At 41.2% G+C, this 26857-nt stretch overlaps 1 protein-coding gene across 1 annotated transcript in view; it reads right to left on the bottom strand.

Annotated features, from left to right (window-relative positions):
* Window positions 1-26857, bottom strand: part of COP1 (COP1 E3 ubiquitin ligase) — a gene marked incomplete in the record, with an annotated part of 548256 nt that overhangs the window by 412834 nt on the left and 108565 nt on the right. The window contains 2 exon segments of the mRNA XM_053693305.1: window positions 15167-15243; window positions 17453-17512. Of these exon segments, the coding sequence (XP_053549280.1) occupies window positions 15167-15243; window positions 17453-17512 (137 nt within the window).

Raw genomic sequence — 26857 nt, 5'->3', positions numbered from 1 at the left:
CCTAGGAATCCTGACCTCACTCCATGAGTAACCCTTGGATTCTCACCAATAAAGATATTTACGCCATATCTTATGGTAAATTTTCCTGGTGACAGGCTTTCGTGCCTGTATTAAGGTATCAATCACTGACTCGGAGAAGCCACGCTTTGATAACATCAAGCGTTCAATCTCCAGGCAGTCAGTCTCATAGAAATTAGATTTGGATGATTGAAAGGACCTTGTAGTAGAAGGTCTCGTCTTAACGGCAGAGTCCAAGGTGGAAAGGATGACATGTCCACTAGATCTGCATACCAGGTCCTGCGTGGCCACGCAGGTGCTATCAAGATTACCGATGCTCTCTCCTGCTTGATCTTGGCAATCAGACAAGGGAGCAGAGGAAACGGTGGAAACACATAAGCCAGGTTGAAAGACCAGGGCGCTGCTAGAGCATCTATCAGCGTCGCCTTGGGATCCCTGGAGCTGGATCCGTAACAAGGAAGCTTGGCGTTCTGGCGAGACGCCATGAGATCCAATTCTGGTGTGCCCCAACGATGAACCAATTGAGCAAACACCTCCGGATGGAGTTCCCACTCCCCCGGATGAAAAGTCTGACGACTTAGAAAATCCGCCTCCCAGTTCTCTACACCTGGGATATGGATCGCTGATAGATGGCAAGAGTGAGTCTCTGCCCAGCGAATTATCTTGGAGACTTCTAACATCGCTAGGGAGCTCCTGGTCCCCCCTTGATGGTTGATGTAAGCCACAGTCGTGATGTTGTCCGACTGAAATCTGATGAACCTCAGGGTTGCTAACTAAGGCCAAGCTAGAAGAGCATTGAATATTGCTCTTAACTGCAGAATATTTATTGGGAGGAGTTTCTCCTCCTGAGTCCACGATCCCCGAGCCTTCAGGGAATTCCAGACTGCACCCCAACCTAGAAGGCTGGCATCTGTTGTTACAATTGTCCAATCTGGCCTGCGAAAGGTCATACCTTTGGACAGATGGACCCGAGATAGCCACCAGAGAAGAGAATCTCTGGTCTCTTGATCCAGATTTAGCAGAGGGGACAAATCTGTGTAATCCCCATTCCACTGACTGAGCATGCATTATTGCAGCGGTCTGAGATGTAGGCGCGCAAATGGCACTATGTCCATCGCCACTACCATTAAGCCGATCACTTCCATGCACTGAGCCACCGAAGGGCGCGGAATGTAGTGAAGAACACGGCAGGAATTTAGAAGCTTTGATAACCTGGACTCCGTCAGGTAAATTTTCATTTATACAGAATCTATCAGAGTTCCTAGGAAGGAAACCCTTGTGAGGGGTGATAGAGAACTCTTTCCCTCGTTCACTTTCCACCCATGCGACCTCAGAAATGCCAACACTATGTCCGTATGAGATTTGGCAATTTGGAAGTTTGACGCCTGTATCAAGATGTCGTCTAGATAAGGGGCCACTGCTATGCCCCGTGGTCTTAGGACTGCCAGAAGAGACCCCAGAACCTTTGTAAAAATTCTTGGGGCTGTAGCTAACCCGAAGGGAAGAGCCACAAACTGGTAATGCCAGTCTAGAAAGGCAAACCTTAGGAACCGATGATCTTTGTGAATCGGTATGTGAAGGTAAGCATCCTTCAAATCCACTGTGGTCATGTACTGACCCTCCTGGATCATAGGTAGGATTGTCCGAATAGTTTCCATTTTGAACGATGGAACTCTGAGGAATTTGTTTAAGATCTTTAGATCCAAAATTGGTCTGAAGGTTCCCTCTTTTTTGGGAACCACAAACAGAATTGAATAAAATCCCTGTCCTTGTTCCATCTGTGGAACTGGATGGATCACTCCCATTATTAGGAGGCCTTGCACACAGTGTAAGAATGCCTCTTTCTTTATCTGGTTTACAGATAATCTCGAAAGGTGAAATCTCCCTTGTGGGGGGGAAGCTTTGAAGTCCAGAAGATATCCCTGAGATATGATCTCCAACGCCCAGGGATCCTGAACATCTCTTGCCCAAGCCTGGGCGAAGAGAGAAAGTCTGCCCCCTACTAGATCTGTTGCCGGATAGGGGGCCGTTCCTTCATGCTGTCTTAGAGGCAGCAGCAGGCTTTCTGGCCTGCTTGCCTTTGCTCCAGGCCTGGTTAGATTTCCAGGCCGGCTTGGATTGCGCAAAAGTTCCCTCTTGTTTTGTAGCAGAGGAAGTTGATGCTGCACCTGCCTTGAAATTTCGAAAGGCACGAAAATTAGACTGTTTGGCCCTTGATTTGGCCCTGTCCTGAGGAAGGGTATGACCCTTACCTCCAGTAATGTCAGCAATAATTTCCTTCAAACCAGGCCCGAATAGGAAGGAATGTTAAGTAATTTAGACTTTGAATCACGTCAGCTGACCAAGATTTAAGCCATAGCGCCCTACGCGCCTGGATGGCGAATCCAGAATTCTTAGCCGTTAGTATAGTCAAATGAACAATTGCATCAGAAACAAAAGAATTAGCTAGCTTAAGTGTTCTAAGCTTGTCAAGTATTTCAGTCAATGGAGTAGCATTCATTACTTGTAGGAAAATTATACCCAAGCCAAAGAGGACACTGAATGCCAAGAACGGGAGGGTAAGAGGTGGCCAAATCTGAGGGCACCAGAAGTGAACCACATCCCATAAAGAAAAAAGTCCCGCTTCATCCAATAACCGAGAAAAAATGGCCCCAAGGACACAAACAGTCCCAAGCCTGGCAAAAAAAAAAACACACACAACGCATACCGAGCCAACAGGACTCGAAGCACACTACCTCCCAAAGGCAGATCCCAGACATACGCCCCCATAAAGGGGCCCCGACCAACAAACTTCCCAAAAAAAGAAGGTAGAGGGATAACTAACCAGAACTCTGTCTTCCAAAAGACAGATCAATCTAGCTCGCGAGACTCAAAAGAACCTCACCAGATACCCAGAAAAAAGGGCCTCACCAGCCAAACGCGACCAAGGCGGAGACCGAAAATGAGAACGAAAAATATCTCAAGAAACAGAAAAAAAAACACCCAGAAGGCTAAGTAAGACGCCATAGTGCAAGTCACTGAACAAAAGGAAAAAAAAAAAACCCTTGTCCAGCTCCCCAGCTGGAGGGAACCAAGGAGTTTGCCTAAATCCGTAGAAGAGACTGAGTCCGCTCCCGTCGAAAACCTCGTAGCCCGGGATAAAAGGAACCAGCAAAACACCCCTCCATGGAGGGAAAATTCAGAGGATACAACCCCCTCCCCCCCCAAGAGCTTAGAGAGCACCTCAACAGGGACTCAAAGCATCCAAAAGAAAACAGAGGCATCTGACAAGTCGAACGATGACCAGAACCACAGCTTGGAATCCTGAGATAAACAGGGACGTCCACCACCACGGCGAGGACCGCCCACACACGTAAAGACCAACCTGTCAACAACAGGAAAAGTCCAGGGACAGAGTACCACTACCCCTTGAACGAGAGGGAAGAAAGCAACCAGCCACCTCAAAAGAATGTGACCAGAAACACAGGCAGAGTCCCACCAGAACCAGAGGAACCCCGAACCCAGAAGCCAATTCCCAAGGGTATCTCCATCCCTGAACCAGGGACTAACTTCAAGGAAAGACCAAGGACAAGGAACCTTGCACACCAGACAAAGAACTCGACACAAGTCAAAACGACCCAAACAAGCCAGACCCCAAAAGGAGCAGAGACTACCCAAGGAGCAATCTCAGGGTCCCACAACCGATGCTGTTGTGTAAGCTATGAGGACAAGGCGACCCATACCAAAGAACTCCACAGGAATGCTGACTCAAGGTCAGAGCCCAACAGACTGCAAAGGAAGTCCAGAACACAGTCCCTCATAGAAACAAAGGCCCTGAACGGCCAGAAGAAGGGACCAAACTCTCTAAAAGAGAGAAAATGAAGGCCCCTTCCAGGAGCAACCCGAATACCGGAGGGAAAAAACGGGACAGGTATAAACGGAGCTATACCACACCACCCGGAAAACCCCAGTCCTTTCCCAGATCCGCAAGAGACCTGAAGGAAGAGGACGTCACAGAAAGTCTTCCACGAACTGAAACCCCAAGTCAAACAAGACCTGAGCCAGACCCCGACCAAAATTTTGGTCCGACACTCACCTGAGGAAGAAACCCGAAAAAAAATGGAAAGCTAGAAAACCCTGAGAAAAGGGACCGCGAAAAAAGCAGAACCGATCTCAAGGAGATAGAACCCTCGACAGAGTCAAACTCCACGACATTCAGGAATTAGGGCCACGTCGGCCCCCGACCCAATAAGGGTGGAATAGAAATCTGGAAAAAAAAAACAAACAGAACCAAGTTCCTCCCAGAGAAGACCTCTAGCAACAGCAGAGAGCGGAACCAGCCCCCCGCGTGGCAAGCCACAGGCTAGCCACCCAACAGAACAGCTGCCGTTTTACAGAGAATGCAGGCAGAAACCAGTTATCTCTCGCAAACCAATCAAGCGCCCCACCGCTATGCACAAAGGGCTTCACAAAACGAGGTCCAGAGACCTGAGGAGCCTAAACCCCCACAAAGGGCAGCAAGATCCAAGACCAAGGCCCAAAACCGACCTAGCGGAGAAGGCTCCGCTCCCCCAGCAGGAGACAGAAGCGACGTGGCGGAAAACCACCGACATAACTCCCGGGAATAGATTGACACCCAATCTCTCCCGGTATTCGGACCCGAAAGTCCGCAATGTAGATGTATAGTGTAGTTTGTGAAAACAAACAAAAAACACTCAAGGTCCCACCAGACCCGCCAGGCGCAACATGCGTCACTGACAAATTAAGGTGCACCCAAAACTCCAGACCTAACAAGTCTGTGAACAACTTCCTTGGAAACCATAAAAAGCAAGTCCATCCCAGAAATTCCCTAAGGAATAATCAAACAAAAAATATCCTAACCGGATGAAAGAAAATATGGCAGCCCGAACGAAGGCATCTGATAAAAATAAAAAATCTGGGGGAAAAACATGGAGCGACCGACAGGAGATAATCCGCTTAGACTAGCTCGACACACCATTTGAGGACTGCATATTCCCCGACTGATAAAAGGAGAGGATCCCCCAGTAAGTCGAATAGACGGAGTAGGATGTGCAGCTGCGCAATTCGATAACGAAAGGTGCAACATGGAGGTATATTCCCTCCCGGGGGAAACTGCATAGAACCACCCGAAGCCTTAACACCTGGGATAGTCGGGCAGGAACACAATCGCACAGAAACCTCTGGGTCCTGCAGGCGAACCAGCACCATTAAGATATTGAAGCGGAACTGAGCTGCCATCTCCAAGGGAAACAAACCACCCTGAGCGGAGGGAGAATCAACATTAGGGTAACCCACAAATGTAGTGGAAGGGTGCTGTCGGGAATCCGGCTGATGGCTCAGTGGGCCCCTGGTTCCCCGAGCCAGAGGAATCAGGCGCTCTAAGGCGGCACAATAGACAGGACTAATAGACCTGTGTCAGTGGGGTCGAAGCACCTTCCTCACAAGAGGAAGAATCGGAATCAGAAACTACAACAGTCTCAGCTTCAGAATCCTCCATGGCCAAAACCAAAGAGAAAAACAGGACACTATAAAAAAAAAAACGAACGGCACCTGACACCCCCCCAATGGCTAGGGCACTCGCCACCTCCTATGACCAGATCCAAACGAAACAGACCGTCTTCGAGGCCACACGGTCAGGAACGCGGAAGCGTAAAACTCAGTTCAACAACGCCCGGTCATAAGGTGAACCGTACAGTCCCAAAAAAACGCACCAGAAAAGGACGGCAATTAGGCCCCACCAAATCCATCAAGCAATTCTCCTGAATAGCGAGATATCTCAGCCCCAGAGCCAATGCCCACCACACAAAGCAGAGTCATTACATAAGAAACATGATTAAAGAACCCCTCCCTGTTCACAAAACCCCCTTAAGGAAGGAATTATCTAACGATTCCCAGATCCGTAGAGAAGAGCCTCACTGAGCCCCATACCTATAAGTCACATAATAACATAACATTCATATTGATAAAATGAAACAATCTTACCGGAATCTACGCCGTGGAACAGGAACACAGCCCTTCAAGTGTGACGGATAGAAGCGTCGCCTCCGCCATGGACTTGAGAGAAGACAGCAGGTAGAGAAGCAAAGGTTCGGCAACGCCAAGTGCTAGAGGAGCTGTTAATACGAGTCGCGATGGTGTCACAGAGAGAACACCCACTGCATCTCCGGACTTGAATATTCGCCCAGGCCCTCACTGAGAGACTAACATGACTACTTAAAACTCCTGTCCCATTGCAAAGAGTACTACCCTCCATGAGTGACACACTTTATGTAAAAGATTAATAAAAGTACTTTCTTTAAAAAAATAAAACTTCTGACACATCTCTGCCAACCTCCTGGGTTGATAGGCAAAGAATGACTGAGGGATAGAGGAAGTGGGAGGAGTATTTAAGTCTTTGCCTCCTACTTGTGGCCAGGTTCTTATTTCCCCACAAGTAATGAATGCAGCTGTGGACTCTTTCCCATAAGGAAGAAAACATACAGTTTAAAAACCACTTTCCAATTTACTTCTATTAACTTTTTTTTTTCCTTGTTATCCTTGGTTAAAAAGCAGGAAGGTAAGATTAGGAGAGTGCAAGTGTCTGCAGCACTATGTGGCAGCAGTTTTGCAACAAAGTTACACATGAGCAAGAGCACTATTTCCTGTCATGTAGTGCTCTAGACATGTGCACGCTAACTATATAGATCTCTTTAACAAAGAAGAGCACAAGAAAAATGCAAATTTCATAAGAAAATTGGAAACTTTTTTTAAACCGTATTTTCTATCTGAATCATGAAAGAAAAAACTAAAATTTATACTTACCTTATAAATTTATTTCCAGATATGGTGAGTCCACAGAATCATCAATTACTGGTGGGAATATCACTCCTGGCCAGCAGGAGGAGGCAAAGAGCACACAGTCAAACTGTTAAAGGGCCACTGTAAGTAAATATTTTCTATGCCTGTTACTAACTACCCAAAATACGCTTTTTATCAATAGCATTTCATTAACATATCTCTACCGTATATCAGAAATCTTGTCTGCAAATTTAATTGTTTTCCAAACCCACTCCATGGGTATCCTTTGCTCTGTACCAATCCGTTTACAATACCTAGGTTTCAAAATGGCGCTTTAAACACAAAGTTATTTTTTTTAAGTATTTTGAACACTCAGTGCTGAAAATAGTGGGCAGGATAACGTGACATCATCGGCGAACAAAAGATATAACTTTTAGAACATTATGAAACTTCGTTTTGGAGAAAATATAGGTCAGTAGGTTTTAATTAATATTTATTAACTTTAATATGTTAGTTGTTTATCTTAAAAATTATAACAGAAAGTAATCCTTTAAGTATCACTTCCCTTCCCACAATCCCCAGTCATTCGACCGAAAGTAAATGGAGAAAAAAGGAGTAACACAAGGTGTAAAGGTGTCTGAGGTTTAGTCAAAAACGGTCTTAAAATAAAGGGCGGGGCCATGGACTCACCATATCCGGAAAGAAAGAAATTTATCAGGTAAGCATAAATTTTGTTTTCTTTCCTAAGATATGGGGAGTCCACGGAATCATCAATTACTGTTGGGAATCAATACCCAAGCCAGAGGACACATGATTAGGGAGGGACAAGACAGGGAACCGAAACCGAAGGCAGAACCGCTTGATGAACCTTTCTCCCAAAAGAAGGCAAAAGTATAAAATTTGTAAAATTTTGAAAAAGTATGCAGAGAAGACCAAGTTGCAGCCTTGCAAATTTATTATACAGAAGCTTCATTTTTGAAAACCCAAAGAGAGGCAACGGCTCTAGTGGAAGAGCCATAATCCTCTCAGGAAGCTGCTGACCAGCAGTCTCATAAGCAAAACGAATTAAACTTCTCAACTAGAGGGAAAGATAAGTAACAGAAGCTTTCTGACCCCACATTTCCCAGAGAAACAAACAGGGCAGAAGACTGCAAAAAATCCCTAGACGCCTAAAAAAAACAGAATTTATGCTTACCTGATAAATTACTTTCTCCAACGGTGTGTCCGGTCCACGGCGTCATCCTTACTTGTGGGATATTCTCTTCCCCAACAGGAAATGGCAAAGAGCCCAGCAAAGCTGGTCACATGATCCCTCCTAGGCTCCGCCTACCCCAGTCATTCGACCGACGTACAGGAGGAAATATGCATAGGAGAAACCATATGATACCGTGGTGACTGTAGTTAGAGAAAATAATTCATCAGACCTGATTAAAAAAACCAGGGCGGGCCGTGGACCGGACACACCGTTGGAGAAAGTAATTTATCAGGTAAGCATAAATTCTGTTTTCTCCAACATAGGTGTGTCCGGTCCACGGCGTCATCCTTACTTGTGGGAACCAATACCAAAGCTTTAGGACACGGATGAAGGGAGGGAGCAAATCAGGTCACCTAAATGGAAGGCACCACGGCTTGCAAAACCTTTCTCCCAAAAATAGCCTCTGAAGAAGCAAAAGTTTCAAATTTGTAAAATTTGGCAAAAGTGTGCAGTGAAGACCAAGTCGCTGCCTTACATATCTGGTCAACAGAAGCCTCGTTCTTGAAGGCCCATGTGGAAGCCACAGCCCTAGTGGAATGAGCTGTGATTCTTTCAGGAGGCTGCCGTTCGGCAGTCTCATAAGCCAATCGGATAATGCTTTTAAGCCAAAAAGAAAGAGAGGTAGAAGTTGCTTTTTGACCTCTCCTTTTACCAGAATAAACAACAAACAAAGAAGATGTTTGTCTGAAATCTTTAGTGGCCTCTAAATAGAATTTTAGAGCACGGACTACGTCCAAATTGTGTAACAAACGTTCCTTCTTTGAAACTGGATTCGGACACAAAGAAGGTACAACTATCTCCTGGTTAATATTTTTGTTGGAAACAACTTTCGGAAGAAAACCAGGCTTAGTACGCAAAACCACCTTATCTGCATGGAACACCAGATAGGGCGGAGAACACTGCAGAGCAGATAACTCTGAAACTCTTCTAGCAGAAGAAATAGCAACCAAAAACAAAACTTTCCAAGATAATAACTTAATATCTACGGAATGTAAGGGTTCAAACGGAACCCCTTGAAGAACTGAAAGAACTAGATTAAGACTCCAGGGAGGAGTCAAAGGTCTGTAAACAGGCTTGATTCTAACCAGAGCCTGAACAAACGCTTGAACGTCTGGCACAGCTGCCAGCCTTTTGTGAAGTAAAACAGATAAAGCAGAGATCTGTCCCTTCAGAGAACTTGCAGATAATCCTTTCTCCAAACCTTCTTGTAGAAAGGATAGAATCTTAGGAATTTTTATCTTGTTCCATGGGAATCCTTTAGATTCACACCAACAGATATATTTTTTCCATATCTTATGGTAAATTTTTCTAGTTACAGGCTTTCTAGCCTGAATCAGAGTATCTATTACAGAATCTGAAAACCCACGCTTTGATAAAATCAAGCGTTCAATCTCCAAGCAGTCAGTTGGAGGGAAACCAGATTCGGATGTACGAATGGACCTTGAACAAGAAGGTCCTGTCTCAAAGGTAGCTTCCATGGTGGAGCCGATGACATATTCACCAGGTCTGCATACCAAGTCCTGCGTGGCCACGCAGGAGCTATCAAGATCACCGAAGCCCTCTCCTGATTGATCCTGGCTACCAGCCTGGGAATGAGAGGAAACGGTGGGAATACATAAGCTAGGTTGAAGGTCCAAGGTGCTACTAGTGCATCTACTAGAGTCGCCTTGGGATCCCTGGATCTGGACCCGTAACAAGGAACCTTGAAGTTCTGACGAGAGGCCATCAGATCCATGTCTGGAATGCCCCATAATCGAGTTATTTGGGCAAAGATTTCCGGATGGAGTTCCCACTCCCCCGGATGGAATGTCTGACGACTCAGAAAATCCGCTTCCCAATTTTCCACTCCTGGGATGTGGATTGCAGACAAGTGGCAGGAGTGATCCTCCGCCCATTGAATTATCTTGGTCACTTCCTCCATCGCCAGGGAACTCCTTGTTCCCCCCTGATGGTTGATATATGCAACTGTCGTCATGTTGTCTGATTGAAACCTTATGAATTTGGCCTTTGCTAGATGAGGCCAAGCTTTGAGAGCATTGAATATCGCTCTCAGTTCCAGAATGTTTATCGGGAGAAGAGATTCTTCCCGAGACCATAGACCCTGAGCTTTCAGGGGTTCCCAGACCGCGCCCCAGCCCACCAGACTGGCGTCGGTCGTGACAATGACCCACTCTGGTCTGCGGAAGCTCATTCCCTGTGACAGGTTGTCCAGGATCAGCCACCAACGGAGTGAATCTCTGGTCATTTGATCTACTTGAATCGTCGGAGACAAGTCTGTATAATCCCCATTCCACTGTCTGAGCATGCACAGTTGTAATGGTCTTAGATGAATTTGTGCAAAAGGAACTATGTCCATTGCTGCAACCATCAATCCTATTACTTCCATGCACTGCGCTATGGAAGGACGAAGAACAGAATGAAGTACTTGACAAGAGCTTAGAAGTTTTGATTTTCTGACCTCTGTCAGAAAAATCCTCATTTCTAAGGAGTCTATTATTGTTCCCAAGAAGGGAACTCTTGTTGACGGAGACAGAGAACTTTTTTCTATGTTCACTTTCCATCCGTGAGATCTGAGAAAGGCTAGGACGATGTCCGTATAATAAAAAAAAAAAAACACTTGATTGAAGGATAAAAACTACATTTAAACACCAAAAAACTCTTAGCCATCTCCGTGGAGATGTTGCCTGTGCAACGGCAAAGAGAATGACTGGGGTAGGCGGAGCCTAGGAGGGATCATGTGACCAGCTTTGCTGGGCTCTTTGCCATTTCCTGTTGGGGAAGAGAATATCCCACAAGTAAGGATGACGCCGTGGACCAGACACACCTATGTTGGAGAAATTAAATCTTAAAACACACACAACATCCAAGTTGTGCAACAAACGTTCCTTAAAGGGACACTGTACCCAAATTTTTTCTTTTGTGATTCAGATAGAGCATGCAATTTTAAGCAACTTTCTTATTTACTCCTATTATCAATTTCTCTTCGTTGTCTTGCTATCTTTATATGAAAAAGGCATGTAAGCTTTTTTCTAGGTTCAGAACTCTGGACAGCAGTTTTTGATTGGTGGATGCATTTATCCACCAATCAGCAAGGACAACCTAGGTTGTTCACCAAAAATGGGCCGCCATCTAAACTTACATTCTTGCATTTCAAATAAAGATATCAAGAGAATAAAGAACATTTGAAAATAGGAGTAAATTATAAAGTTGCTTAAAATTGCATGCTCTATTTGAAGCACAAAAGAAAATATTTGGGTACAGTGTCCCTTTAAGATAAGGACTAGGACACGGAGAAGGAACAACAATTTCCTGATTAATATTTCTGTCCGAAATCAATTTTAGGAAAGAAAAGTAACTTAGTACGAAGCACCGCCTTATCGGCATGAAAGATAAGATGTGGCGAATCACACTGCAAGCTGAGAGTTCCGACACTCTCCGAGCAGAAGAGATAGCAATAAGAAACAAAACGTTCCAAAATAACACTTAATATCCATGGAAAACAATGGCTCAAACGGAGCCTGCTGCAAAAACTTTAAGAACAAGGTTAAGGCTCTAAGGAGGAGCAACAGACTTAAAAAACAGGCCTGATTATAACCAGGGCCTGACAAAAAGATTGCACATCTGTCGCGTCCGCCAGACGCCGATGTAGCAAAATAGATGATGCAGAAATCCGACTGATAAACCCTTCTCCAGTTACTGGAGAAAAGACAAAATTCTAGGAATTCTGACCCCATTGCAAAAGTAACCCTTGGATTCAGACAATAAAAGATATTTACGCCATATCTTATGGTAAATCTTTCTAGTAACTAGTTTGCGAGCCTGAATCATGGTCTCAATGACCAACTCAGAAAAAAAAAAAAAAACACGCTTAGACAAAACTAAGTGTTCAATCTCCAAGCAGTCTGCATCAGAGAAACAAGATTTGGATGAAGGAAGGAGAACCCTGTATCAGAAGGTCCTTCCTCAGAGGCAGTCTCCAAGGTGGGAGAGACGACATTTCCACTAGGTCTGCATATCAGATCCGGCGAGGCTACGCAGGGGCTAATAGAATCACCAATGTTCTCTCCTGTTCGATATGAGCATGCCTCATGGAAGGAGAGCAAACTGAGGAAATCGGTATGCAAGACTGAAAATCTTAGAAAAACGTCAGAACATCTATCAGGGCAGTCTGCGGATCACTTGACCTTTGAACCGTACTTTGGAAGCTTGGCGCTCTGCCGAAACACCCTCAGAGGCCAACTCCGGAACCCCCCATTTGAGGGTTTACCTAGAGAACACCTCCGGATGGAGAGCCCACTCCCCAGGATGAAATATCTGCCTGTTCAGAAGTCCAAAGGAAAGTGGATGACAGAAAGCAATTGTGAGCGTCCGCCCACTGAACAATCCAAGTGACCTCCTACATCTCTAAGGAACTCCGAGTTCCTCCCTGGTTGAGCTGATATGGTCTGACGGGAACCAAGCTAAGGACAACTGAGACCAAGCCATCAGAGCATTGTAAATCACTCTCTATTCCAAGATGATAAAGAGGAGAGCAGACACTTGCGATTCCATAATCCCTGTGTCTTAAACAAGTCCCAGACTGCTTTGCAGCCCAGGAGGCTAACGTCCATGGTCACATCACCAAGGAATGTCTCCTGAAAAACCACTACGGGAGAGTCTCTTGTTGACTGATCTAGATCTATCCTCTGAGACAGATCCGCAAGGTCCCTGTTCCATTGTCAAGCCTGCACAACTGCAGAGCTCTCAAATAGGACCAAACAAGGGAAACATGTCCATGGAGATGACTATCAGACCAATTCTCCATCCGTTGAGCCACTAATGATCGAACAGTAAACTCAGAGAAAGGAAGACCCAATCCTTGAAAAAGGGGAAGGAACAGAGTAACCTACACTGTTCTAAAATAATAAAATCTAAAAATGCAATACAATTTTTTTTCTAACCAATTTATTTTTTTCCACCCCTTTAGCTAGCCCCATGTATCACGTGACAGACATAAGCCAATCACAGATTAGTATAGGTATACATTAACCTCAGAAAGAGTGCATATAAAAATACTGGGAAAAATTTGATAATAGAAGTAAATGGAAAGTCTCTTAAAACTGCATGCTCTAAAATCAAAATTAAACTTTCATGATGCAGATAGTGTCCATTTAACAATATGGATAATTATAAGAAAGATTCTGCAGTAGCAACACACTTTAATAATGTACACTAAACTAATAAGCCATCTTTAAATGTTTGTCTACTACATCATTGTTGCCCCTTATTTCAGTTATTTTGACAGACTCACATTGCAGCCAACCAGTGCTGACTCATAAGTAACTCATTGGGCGCGAGCATAATGTTATCTATATGACACACATGAACTAGCGGTGTCTAGCTGTGAAAAAAACGTCAAAATGCAGAGGTGGCCTTCAAGGGCTTAGAAATTAGCATGAGAGTCTAACTAGGTTTAGCTTTCAACAAAATACCAAGAGAACAAAGCAAATTTGAAGATGAAAGTAAATTGGAAAGTTGTTTAAAAATGCATGCCCTACCTGAATCATGCTAGAATGTCCCTTTAAGGTAGTTTGTAGACCTGTGAGAGGAGGTGACCAGTACAAGCTCTTGGCTAAGAGAGCTTTTCTGGATTTTGAGTTTGAATACATTTGTAATGAGATATTTCTTACTTTGATGTTAGGGGGAATAAAATATAAAGCAACAATATTTAAGGAGTCGTTTAATTTTGTATAACACTGGTCACAAGGTTTGCTACATTCTCTTTGGCTTTTGTCGATATGAAGTTCTGTTGGTTTTAAATTGTATTCTTTTTTAGTTTCATATAGGACATTATGCTCTTTGATGTGTATCTTAAGATGCCAAGAGCTAAAGGTTTGCAGGGTATTTGGACAATGTGATTTGTTGTATATGCAGTTAAATAACCATGTTTGAAAACTAGACTATGATGAAGCTCTGTTCAGATATGAGAAGCTCTGTGATGCGTGAATTTTAATAATATGGAACAAAGGTTTTTTTTGTTTTATTTTATTTACCCATGGGGGGGGGGGGCGATTTATCAAGTGTCTGGCGGACACAATCCGCTGTAACGAATCATATCCACCAGACATCGATAAATGCTGACAGCACACACTGTCGGCATTTATTATTGCTAGCATATGCTGTTGGCATTTATTATTGCACAAGCAGTTCTGGTGAACTGTTTGTGCAATGCCGGCCCTTGCCAATTCGCGGCCAATCGGCCGCTAGCAGGGGGTGTAATCAACCCGATCATATTCGATTGCGCGGATTGATGTCCGCCGCCTCAGAGGAGGCGTACGAGTTAAGGAGCAGCAGGTCTTAAGACCGCTGCTTCTTAACTCTTGTTTGTGGCGAGCCTGAAGGCTAGCATGGAAACAGGGGCATACGGCCCCATTCAGACCGTGATAAATTGGCTCTATGGAGTGTAAAGCTCTTTGTCTTGTTAAGCAAGAAAACAGTAGGGCCAAAGAAGTTATAAATACTGCTAGTCCATATAATAAAAAATAAATCCCTAAATCTGTTATTTCAAAGTCCAGAATTATTCCATTAACTATACTGAACTAAGCATTTCATCACTAAAGACTCTGGGGGGGAAAAAAAAAAGAATTTCAAACATTATATATAAAAATAAATATGCTCATGCAAATAAAAAGGAAGGAAGGTTCCCTTATAGTACACTAAGGTTATAAAGTGACAGCCTATAAATAAAAATCTGCTAACAGGTGCTTTTTATACCTCACTTGAGATTTTAATGCAGTATCCATAGTTATGAATAATAAAATACTTTCATTATTTACTTAACCTCCTTTTCATCTAATTTAGCTCTGAAAATCATGGATTTGCTTTTTCTCAGAACTTGAAATGCACTCTGCAGACTTCTCAAGGTTATTTAGAACTGAATGCTCATTTCAAAATACGCGTTTTACAACTGCAGATTAAAAGCCACACTAAGGAGCTGAGTGAATCTCTCTCCATCTAGGAGATTGTGGAACTGATAAAAGACTGTGCTATTGTAGCTTGTGTATGCCTAAAGAAATAGAGTGAGACACCTCTTGCTATATACTGAATAAGGCCTGAAGCAATAAATTAAAGACGTACCTGTGTGACGGAGAAGGGACTTCACATTGTGGTACGGTGCTGTCTTCACTATGAGGAGAATATAAACCGCTCATTTCCTGTAATAGAATAAAAAAAAACAATGTGTATTATTGCCTTCATTGTCTTGTTTTAATACTGAAATGCTATGAAAAGTTAGGATTTAAAGAAATAAAAATCTCCATTTTAGGGTTGTTAAAGAAAAGGTAGGAACCAGACGGTTGCTGAATTCCACTGCCAAGCAAATCTATGTTGTTATGGGAGGAACATGTTTAATTGATTTTTCTCCATGACAACTAGTTTCTGATAACTGGCACCTAGCAAGGGCAAGAAGCAAATTGCTTTCTGGGACATTCTAGTCAAAATTTAAATGCATAGATTTATTACATCTTTAAATAGAAACATATTTGCAATATACAAGTATTGGCAAAAATGCTTCCTGTAAAAGTTATCACTATTTTAATGTTAACATTTTTCTCTGCACGTGCATGTGAAGCATAGCTAGATATTGTCACTGCACCCACATTTTAAATAATGCAGCTGCTCAGATAATCAATGGGGCTTGTATCATGTCAGCTAGGGTTGCACCGATACCATTTTTTTAAGACCGAGTACAAGTACCGATACTTTTTTTCAAATACTCACCGATAACAATTACGGATACTTTTTTATGTCATGACAGTTTACCAAGCACAATACAGACTAATGATTTAAGATCGCTTCTTTATAATTATGAACTGTATATCAAGACATTTTGAAATAATAAGATAGTTTTATGTGCATGTTGTCACAAAGTTCACAGAACATGTTTACAAATAAAAAATATTACAATAAAATATATTAATAACAACAATAAACAGCTGCAGCAGCTGGGGCTGGAAAGCTACAATTTAAAGGGATGATTACTGGATGTAATTGGGTTGTAGGGTGCCTATATAACTCATCAATCTGACATTTGTACTTAATACAAAGTAATATAATTTAATTCTGAAAATAATATTGGGGAAGGATTATCCCAATAATCCCCTTTGAGAAAAACGGTGCATTTGCATTCTACTGACTCAACAGAAAATAGGGCTGGTCTTCATATTTTCCAGGGCTGCTTTTTATTCCCAGTCCAGCCCTGGCTAAGGATGTTCCTCAGAGTACAGTATGTGTTGAGCATAATTGTGCAAGATGAGAACTAGCAGTATAACAGGCAAACTAGCAATTAGAATAATTTTTTAAAAGTTAGTGGCAAGTTCTTAAGGAACAGAAGCATCTCTGCATGTTCAGCTATTAAGTCTGTTTCTGTTATCAGTAGGGACTGATGACGCTAAGCTGAACAGTCTTTCACTTTTCACACTACTGCATGGGGCAGAAAGATATTTTTGGGCGATTAAATCTCAGTCTACTAACTGCCCAGTACTTCAGGGGTTTGTCTGAATGGGGTACAGTGATCTCTCCCAGGAAGGCTTCCAGCTGTAAAGTAGCAGCTTTTGGAGCACTGCCTGTATCTCAGGCATCTAAGCAGCTACATCCCCAAGACTCACCGTTAGAAAGGTAACCGCCTAACCTTTCAAACGGTATAAGTTGGGGGGGGGGGGGGGGGGAGTTAAAAAGTAAAAAATATATTTAAAAAAAGAAAAAAAAAAAAAAAACTCAAATACAGCTTAGCACCCAGGTAGGAAATGGCTTAGCAGCCAAAGGGTTAAATTTGCAGTGTTATATTACAGTAACGTTAATATTATGAAGCGAGACAGTCATTCAGTCAGATATTTCAATAAGATACTGTCAAACAGCAGCTTGAATTCTCAAAAGAACATCATATGAGCTACTGTTTGTACTTTTGGTTTCAAAAGCATTACAATAGTTCTTGTAACACAACTTTAGCAAATCATGAAGAACACATTTTTATTTTTTTTCTTTGATAAATATGCTTAGCAAAAATGAAACTCCTTTGCACTTTTACAATAAAGCATTTTCATTGTTTTTAGAATTATTATAAATGCCTTGATAGGAGGTCATGTAGAAGGCAGGAAATAAATATATAGCTCCTATGCTATTATGTAATCTAAGAACGTGCAACAAGTCCAGATGTCCCATATTTATGTGGGTCAAGCCTAGTCCAAGCGATAGAACATGGCATAGAGTCTGCATTCCCAAAAGTAACTGTTGAGGGAGTAGTAGCAGTTATATGTGCTATTCAATTTGTAAGGACACGTGATCATATTAAAAGATGAGATTTGGCTGCCAATAGGCGCAAAAAGTGCAAGGAAAAGAAATCTGCAGCGTAAGCTATGTTCTTACCTCCACTCGTTTTATGTCTTCCTCCAGAACACTTAATTCCTTCTGTAGCTGCTCAAGTTGCTTGAGAGAGGTGGATAAAAAAAAAAAAAAAAAAAAAATTAGCCTAAACGACCCATTTTTGTACATTACACGCAGACACACAAAAACTGCTTATTCAATGCAAGTTTTCTAATCTGCACTAAACACAGAACGTATTTAACATCGCTCATAAATGTTATATCACTATGCTTCAGCAGATAAAAAAAAAAAAAAAAACTTGCTACCAATGAAAATACTGATGTTTAGATATAGTTTATTCTATTACTATAATTTAGCGCTTGTGTTGGTTTAAAATGTAGTATTTGGGGTTTATCATGTTTTTATGTGCAGTATTAAAAGTTTTTGTATGTTGGCCGCTTAAACCATGAACATTATAAGTAACTGTATTAGAATGTTTAGACCAATTCTGAAAATACCAAAAACAAAATGAATGTTTTCACCATCTCTACATAAGGTTTTTTGTTTTGTTTTTAAATCACACTATAAATCACACTATTTGTTATAATCGATTATGAAAAGAGTTGTCTGTGCACAACACCATGGTATTGTGTTTTATGGTTATGCCCTTAGCCTAAAGGACGTCTACAGACATTTACTTTTCACTTTTTCAGGACAGTATAAGTTTACAACTACTCCTGGCTTGTGTGCCACCCAGAAATAGGAGTCATTTGGATTGTTCATATTAAATCAGGGATTATGCTTTGCATGATAGTGCTGAGCTTGTTATTTACACCTAGCCCTAGATTCATTGGAGTTATTTAAATTGATGTGCACTATTATCTGTTTGCACAATTATTAGCAGATTGCATGTTATTGTTGATTATATGTACTGTATAGATATATGTATAAGTCTTTGTCGTGTTATTTATATAAAGCCCTTAGCACTTTTGACTTTTGTTTATATTTTTAATAAATTGTGATAATATGTACCAGATTCAACCGCTATAAGTATATATCTGTTATTTTTAGAACGGACTAGATATTTTTCCCTAACCTTAAAGGGACAGTTTACTCAAAAATGTTCTCCCCTTTAATTTGTTCCCAATGATCCACTTTACCTGCTAGAGTGTATTAAATTGTTTACAAGTAGCTCCTCTACCCTTATATTGGCATTTGAAATAGTTGATTTAGCATGTGGTATCCCCACCTATTCTGAAAGTTTGTGGCCGCAGGTCCATGCTATAGATAAGCTTTGTGAACACAGCCAGCAGAAGAAATTACACTCCCAGTGGGATATAGCAGAGATAAGGTAATAAAATGTTGATTTTCCATTGTTCTCTCCAAGTACTGGTGATTGTTTTATGGACAGATATAAGAAAGAAACATGCATATGTAAACAATGTGATACAGTAATGAGATCTGATTATACCTACAAGCTCAGCCCATTTTATTAGGTTGTGGCTTCAAAACACAAAATCAGAGCTTTAATATACACAAAAAAACCTTAACAAAATTTATGCTTACCTGATAAATTTGTTTCTTTTTAGACATGAGGAGTCCACAGATTTCATCCTTACTTGTGGGATATCGCCTCCTGGTCAGCACGAGGAGGCAAAGAGCATCACAGCAGAGCTGTATAAATAGCTCCTCCCTTCCCTCCCACTCCAGTCACTCGACCGAAGTTAGGAAAAGAAAGGAAAACCAAGGTGCAGAGGTGTCTGAAGTTTATAAAAATGAATAACCTGTCTCAGAGAACAGGGCGGGCCGTGGACTCATCGTCTCTAAAAAGAAACAAATCAGGTAAGCATAAATTTTATTTTCTTTTTAAAGACATGATGAGTCCACCGATCTCGTCCTTACTTGTGGGATACAATACCAAAGCTATAGTACACGGATGAAAAGGGAGGGACAAGACAGGGAACCTAAACGGAAGGCACAAATGCTTGAAGAACTTTCCTCCCAAAAGCAGCCTCGGCAGAGGCAAAGGTATCAAATTTGTAAAATTTGGAATAAAAAGTATGAAGAGACGACCAAGTTGCAGCTTTGCAAATCTGCTCAACAGAAGCATCATTTTTAAACGCCCATGAGGAAGCCACAGCCCTAGTGGAAAGGGCCGTAATTCATTCAGGAAGCTGCCGTCCAGCAGTCTCATATGCAAAACGGATGATACTCTTCAGCCAAAAAGAAAGAGGTAGCCGTAGCTTTCTGACCCCTAAGTTTCCCTGAAAAAACAACAAACAAAGAAGATGATTGTCGAAAATCTTTAGTTGCTTTTAAGTAAAACTTTAAAGCACGGACTATGTCTAAATTATGTAACAGACGTTCCTTCTTAGAAGAAGGATTAGGACACAAAGAAGGAACAACAATCTCCTGATTAATATTCTTGTTTGAAACAACCTTAGGAAGAAAACCAGGTTTAGTACGTACCACCACCTTATCCGCATGGAAAATAAGATAAGGAGAATCATACTGCAATGCCGAAAGCTCAGATACTCTTCTAGCAGAAGAAATAGCAACCAGAAATAAAACTTTCCAAGATAATAACTTAATATCTATGGAATGCATAGGTTCAAACGGAACCCCTTGAAGAACACTAAGAACTAAATTTAAACTCCAAGGAGGAGCAATCGGTCTAAATACAGGCCTGATTCTAGTCAGAGCCTGACAAAAATATTGTACATCTGAAACATCTGCCAGACGCTTGTGAAACAAAATAGATAAAGCAAAAACCTGTCCCTTTAAGGAACTCGCTGACAACCCCTTCTCCAATCCCTCTTGGAGAAAAGACAAAATCCTGGGAATCCTAACCCTACTCCATGAGTAGCCCTTGGATTCACACCAATAGATATTTACGCCATATCTTATGGTAAATCTTCCTCGTAACAGGCTTACGTGCCTGAATCAAGGTATCTATGAACGAATCAGAAAAACCTTGCTTAGATAAAACTAAGCGTTCAATCTCCAAGCACTCAGCTGCAGAGAAACTAGATTCTGATGATGGAAAGGACCCTGAATGAGAAGGTCTTTCCTCAATGGGAGCCTCCACGGTGGCTGAGATGACATGTCCACCAGATCGGCATACCAAATCCTGCGAGGCCACGCAGGGGCGAAGAGAATCACCGATGCCCTCTCCTGTTTGACTCGAGCAATCACCCGGGGAAGGAGAGCAAACGGAGGGAATACATAGGCTAGGCTGAAAGACCAAGGCATTGCCAATAAATCTATCAGCTCGGCCTGGGGATCCCTGGACCCGTGTCTCAGAAGCTTGGCATTCTGACGAGATGCCATGAGATCCAATTCCTCTTTTTTTGGGAACCACAGATTTGAATAAAAACCCTGTCCCTGAACTGAAACGGGAACAATTACTTTCAGGGAGAAGAGGTCTCTTACACAATGTAAGAATCCCTCTTTTTTTTTATCTGGTTTGCAGATAATCTTCAAAGAAGAAATCTTCCTCTGGGAGGAAAGTTTTTGAATTCCAGTTTGTATCCCTGAGACACTATTTTTACTGCCCAGGGAACCTGAACGTCCCGAACCCAAGCCTGAACGAAGAATAAGAGCCTGCCGGTCCCGGATTGGGGGCCTGCCCTTCATGCTGTTTTGGATTCAACAGCAGGATTCTTGGATTGTTTACCCTTGTTCCAAGACTGGTTGGGTCTTCAAGTAGACTTAGATTGCGAATAGTTCCCTTTCTGTTTAGAGGAGGAAGGGAAAGTATTTCCTTTGAAATTTCGATAGGAATGAAAATCACTTTGTCGTCCTTTCTGTTTACTTCTCTTATCTTGAGGAAGGAGATGACCCTTGCCTCCTGTAATAGAGATAATTTCCTTCAGACCCGGTCCAAACAAGGTCTTCCCTTGTAAGGAATTGCCAGAAGTTTAGACTTGGATGACACATCAGCAGACCAGGGCTTTAACCATAAAGCTCTGCGGGCTAAGAACTTTTAGCTGCCAATTCAGTAATTTGCAGAGAAGAATCTGTAATAAAGTCATTAGCTAACTTTAGAGCTTTAATCCTATCCTGAATCTCCTCTAAAGTGGTCTCAGATCTGAGAGACTCTGACAGAACATCAAACCAATAAGCTGCTGCACTAGTGACCATAGCAATGCACGCAGGCGGCTGCAATAATAGACCCTGGTGAACATAAATCTTTTTAAGTAGACCCTCCAACTTCTTTTCCATGGGATCTTTAAAAGCACAACTATCCTCAATGGGAATAGTTGTTCGCTTGGCTAGGGTGGAAATAGCTCCTTCCATCTTAGGAACTGTCTGCCAAGTTTCCCTGATAGCGTCCGCTATAGGAAACATCTTCTTGAAAATAGGAGATGGGGAAAAAAGTAATACCTGGTCTCTCTCATTCCTTGGAAATAATATCCGAAGTCCGTTTAGGTACTGAAAAAACGTCTGAGTAAGAAGGAACTTCAAAATATCTGTCCAATTTACTAGACTTCGCAGGAGCGACTGCCACTGTAGAGTCACAGTAGTCTAAAATTAACAAAACCTCCCTGAGTAACAGGCGGAGGTGTTCTAATTTAAACCTGAAAGATACAACCTCCGAATCAGTCAAAGGTAATGAACTTTCTGAATCTGAAATTTCGCCTTCTGATAGAGCCTCCATACCCTCTAACTCAGTTCCCTGGGAGGGTACATCCAAGATTGCCACCATTGCATCAGAAACCTCACTGACAACCTGGTTGTCCTTCCTCTTACGTTTGCCTTGTAACATAGGAAAGGCAGACAATGCATTAAAAATTGTAGAAGACATAAGCGCAGCTATGTCCTTTAAGGTAACTCCAGCGGGCGCTAGAGCAGAAGTACAGGGCACTGCTTGTGCGGGTGTTAAATCTTGGGACGCTTGGGGAGAAAGCTGCGGCATACTCTGAATCTCATTAGATTCCTGAGAAGCATCCGCCTTCGAAAAATTTTGTTTATGAAAAATCTTTTCCTTATAGCTTAAAGCCCTCTTAATACATGAAGGACAGAAAGGGATTGGTGGTTCCATATTAGCATCCAAACACATGGAGCAAGTAACATTTTGCACTGCTCCTATGTCCATACTAAAATACAAAAGTAAAAATCCTCTTTTTTTTTTTTTTAAACAAAAACGTTCATGTCTCTTTAAGAAATTAAATTATATAAGAAAGATATTACCAAAGCTAATCAAATTAACAAAAAATTTGATGACAGAAAAAAGGGCAAAAACACAAAACGATACTGTGTCTTTAAATTTTAAAACTGCAACTTTTTTACTGTAAAGCAGAAAAATGTTCCCCAACAGTTAAATAAAACTAAAATCTGACACCTATACACCTCAGCAACTCTGCTGGGGTGCCTACCTGCCACCAGACTCGCTCCCTTACCGGAACACTTGATATCTTTTTTTAGATGAAAAAAACGATCCGGACACTCAAGAGCCCACAAAACGCTACAACCGCTTGCCTGAACTTTCAGAAAAATCTTGTAATAGACTACAAGCTTTCTCCCAGTGCCTGTACTTGTAGCTGTCCAAACTGAACCCTCCATACAAGAGGGATTAATGTCCCCACATAAGAAGTCCATAATGAGTCTTATGCAAACTTCAAATAAAGTTTAAGATTAAGTTTAAGTGCCCACTTTACTCTGAGTCTGCTCCCCAGAATGAACAAAGTTAGCACTTACCTTAAATGCTGTCCGACAGCAGGACAGTCCAGCAGGTTTAAGAGGTCCTCTCCCTCCCATAGCCCTGTGGAATAAGATAAGCCTGAGTTAAATGTGCTTAGCCTATCTGGATTAGGGCAGCATAAATGTATAGGAGGCGCAGTGAGAATTAGGTCCCACCAGCTCCTATTGCTCTAAAGCCACCAAAAGCTCTACTGAAGAGACTGATATGGACTACAGCTACACCCTAGAACAAAGCAGCACACTCTGGCACTACTTTAAAATAATAAACTCTTGATTGAAGAATCTATTCTAACACCTCACTTTACCTCTTCCTAGCACTAACGTAGGCAAAGAGAATGACTGGGGTGTGAGGGAAGGAAGAAGGTATATATAGCAGCTCTGTTGTGGTGCTCTTTGCCTCCTCCTGCTGACCAGGAGGTGTAATCCCACAAGAAAGGATGAGAATCCGTGGACTCATCGTGTCTTTAAAAAGAAATTATGTTAACAATGTTGGTTGTGCAAAACTGAGGAATGTGAACTAAAGGGCTTATCTATCTTTTTAAGCAATAAAAAAAGTAAAGTAGACAGTCCCTTTAAAAGCAAAACACTGCATATAACTTCTGTTGGGAGGACCCAACGTAAGAAAAAAAAATTACTAACATTTCTAGAAATAAAAATACTTAGACAGCCAAAAAGTAAAAACCCAAATATATGCAAGTCTATTTCCTAAAGGGCTCTGCGTAAATGTTTCTAAGAACTCAAATGTTTATCTTATTGTGAGTAGAGGGAGATTTCATTAAGAAACTTGTAAGCCAATATAAATATAATGTCTACCCAAACCATTTGTTTTTAATTACTCTTGACCAAAAGCTTAGAAATATATGAAACTGAACAAGGGAAAGATGAGCTGGAAAGAGTGAAAAAGAGCGGATTATGCAATCTCTCACACAGAACGTGCGAGCATCTGTTTAGCATTTCTTAATCGGATCTGAAAGTTATACCCAAATGTTCATCAATAATAATATAGAAACAAATGTCGGAGATGAAAACAATTATTGCGAAACTTGTAATAATCATTAACCTCTCCTCTACTAAAACAGATCACAAAAGCAGTAAACACAAAAACAAAAAAATCCCCAACTTAAGGTTATGGGATACTAATGTTTTACTATTAAACTAGAGATTTTTAAAAGAGACTGAAGACATAAAAAAAAAGTCTTTAGATTTTTAAAAACGCCTTTTGTAATAGATATACAGTGAACATGTATCGTGCCTTAAAGAGTTCATAAACAGCCGCAGCTCCGGGACTTTTTTTTTTCTTTAAAGGGCCATTATACACTCATTTTTTTCTTTGCATAAATGTTTTGTAGATGATCTATTTATAAAGCCCATAAAGTTTTTTTTTTTTTTTAAAAATGTATAATTTTGCTTATTTTTAAACAACATTGCTCTGATTTTCAGACTCCTAACCAAGCCCCAAAGTTTTATTTGAATACCGTCAGCTAACTTCTCCAGCTTGCTCCTGTTTGTGTAAAGGGTCTTTTCATATGCAAAAGAAGGGGGGGGGGAGTGGCTTATTTCCCACTTGCAGTGGGCTTTCCAACTACCTTTTCAACAGAGCTAAACTGAAAGCTTCCAAGTACATTTTTAAACCATTTTATACTGGATTTTTATATCAGTATCTGTGCATCTTATTCTTTATAGTAGTGTCTATTACATGCAGTTATATGAAAATGAGTGTATACTGTCCCTTTAAAGCTCAGATTGTTCCCGGATGCGACTGTATAGATTGAGTCTACATAGTTTTGCTGATGCAGTGTTTTTTGGTGCTTGCTACATCAGTTCTGCTAGCTAGAACAGGCACATATGCTACAACAGGTAAGTGCAACTCATTATAGCACACGCAGAATAAAAACAAATTGTAGTCTCCATTTACAATATGGTTACAGCCTGCCTCAGCTTCACCTTAGCCGTGAGCCAAGTCTTGTTTTGGAAATCAGCAGCACTGACCACACCAACCACTTCAGAGTACCCTGATGACCGGCTTGGAATCTTTTTTTTACGTTAAATGACCGGACCTTTGCAGTTTAGGTGAAGTTAATAGTTGAGTCCATCCAGTAAAGAATGTAATGAACTTTACAACACCAGAAGAATAAAGAATATCAGGATTTTTTAAATTTCCTTAAAGGGACACTGAACCCAATTTTTTTCTTTCATGATTCACTATAATATACTCCTATTATCAATTTTTCTTCGTTCTCTTGCTATCTTTATTTTAAAAGCAGGAATGTAAATCTTAGCAGCCAGCCCAATTTAGGTTCAGCACCATGGATAGTGCTTGCTTATTGGAGGCTGACATTTACCCACCAATAAGCAAGCATAAACCAGGTTCTTAACCAAAAATGGGCCGGCTACTATGCATCACATTCCTGCTTTTTAAATAAAGATAGCAAGAGAACAAAGAAAATTTAATAGGAGTAGATTAGAAAGTTGCTTAAAATTGCATGCTCTGAATCATGAAAAAAATAAATTTGGATTTAGTGTCCCTTTAAGTTTTATCAAAATAACATGAGCACTGACAGCATGAAGTCTGTATAGAAAAGCCTTTTATTCATCAATATAAACACGACAAAACAAAAATCATTGTTGGCAAAAATGATTGGGGAGTTCTAAACCTCCCTTATCCTAATGAAAAAGAAAAAAACACCTATAATAAAAAGCCCACAACAGAATGGTCTCACAAATTAATAACAAGACATTTGTTCAAAGATTCCAAAAGGATTATGCTGGGGAACTCTCAGAACCAATTTCAATGCCACAGAGGAAATGGCGCTTTGAAGCCAGGACAAATTACAGACTTCATATCTTACTCATTTATAAAGTGACAACATATCATGCATCGCTGTAACATTAAAGTATACAGTTGCTGAGTACAGCAATCAGAACACATTTAGGTAAATCATTATCGGTAAATAGCTCTCTACCCATGAGTCACTGTACGCTGTAAATCATCTTTAAATAAGGCAATCAACAGGAAAGGTTGACTTGTGAGCTTACATTCTAAAAAGGAATTATATGGGGAAGTTGAGGGAGAAGAAACAAAAAGAAGGAAAAACCTGTTTATGGATGAGTACAATTTACTTTAAGGGATGCTTGAAGTCCTGCAGTTCTGAAAGAGTCTTCCAGACAAGAGCATGAGGAATTAAAGAGAGATGAGTCCAGAAGTAGGAGATGGGCAGAAAAGGCAGGTAGAAAAGTATTAGCAGAAATGGCTTTAATATAGGCACGTAAATAGTTGGTGAGGGCTTTGTATGTTAGTGTCAATTTTTTTTTACATTTTATTCTTCAGTCTAAGGGAAGCTAATAGAGAGATTAGAAGATAGATACAGCAGATATGGAATGATTCATTAGGAAGATGAGCCTGGCAGAGGCATTCACAATAGATTGCAGTGAGGACAGGCAATAGATTGAATCCAGAGAAGATACAATTGCAGTAGTTAAGGGGACATTAAACCCAAAAAATGTCTTTCATGATTCAGATAGAGAATACAATTTTTAACAGTCAAATTTACTTCTATTATCTAATTTGCTTTATTCTTTAGATATCCTTTGTTGAATAAATAGAAATGCACATTGGTGAGCCAATCACACAAGGCATCTATGTGCAGCGACCAATCAGCAGCTACTGTGCCTATCTAGATATGTTTTTTCAGAAAAGAATAGCAAGAGAATGAAGCAAATTAGAAAGTTGTTTACGATAGCATGCTCTTTCAAAACCATGAAAGA

Source organism: Bombina bombina, chromosome 10 (assembly GCF_027579735.1).
Source record: "Bombina bombina isolate aBomBom1 chromosome 10, aBomBom1.pri, whole genome shotgun sequence".
Lineage (NCBI taxonomy): Eukaryota > Metazoa > Chordata > Amphibia > Anura > Bombinatoridae > Bombina > Bombina bombina.
Note: the sequence above shows the minus strand (reverse complement) of the source record. Positions and strands in the feature narration are given on the sequence as shown.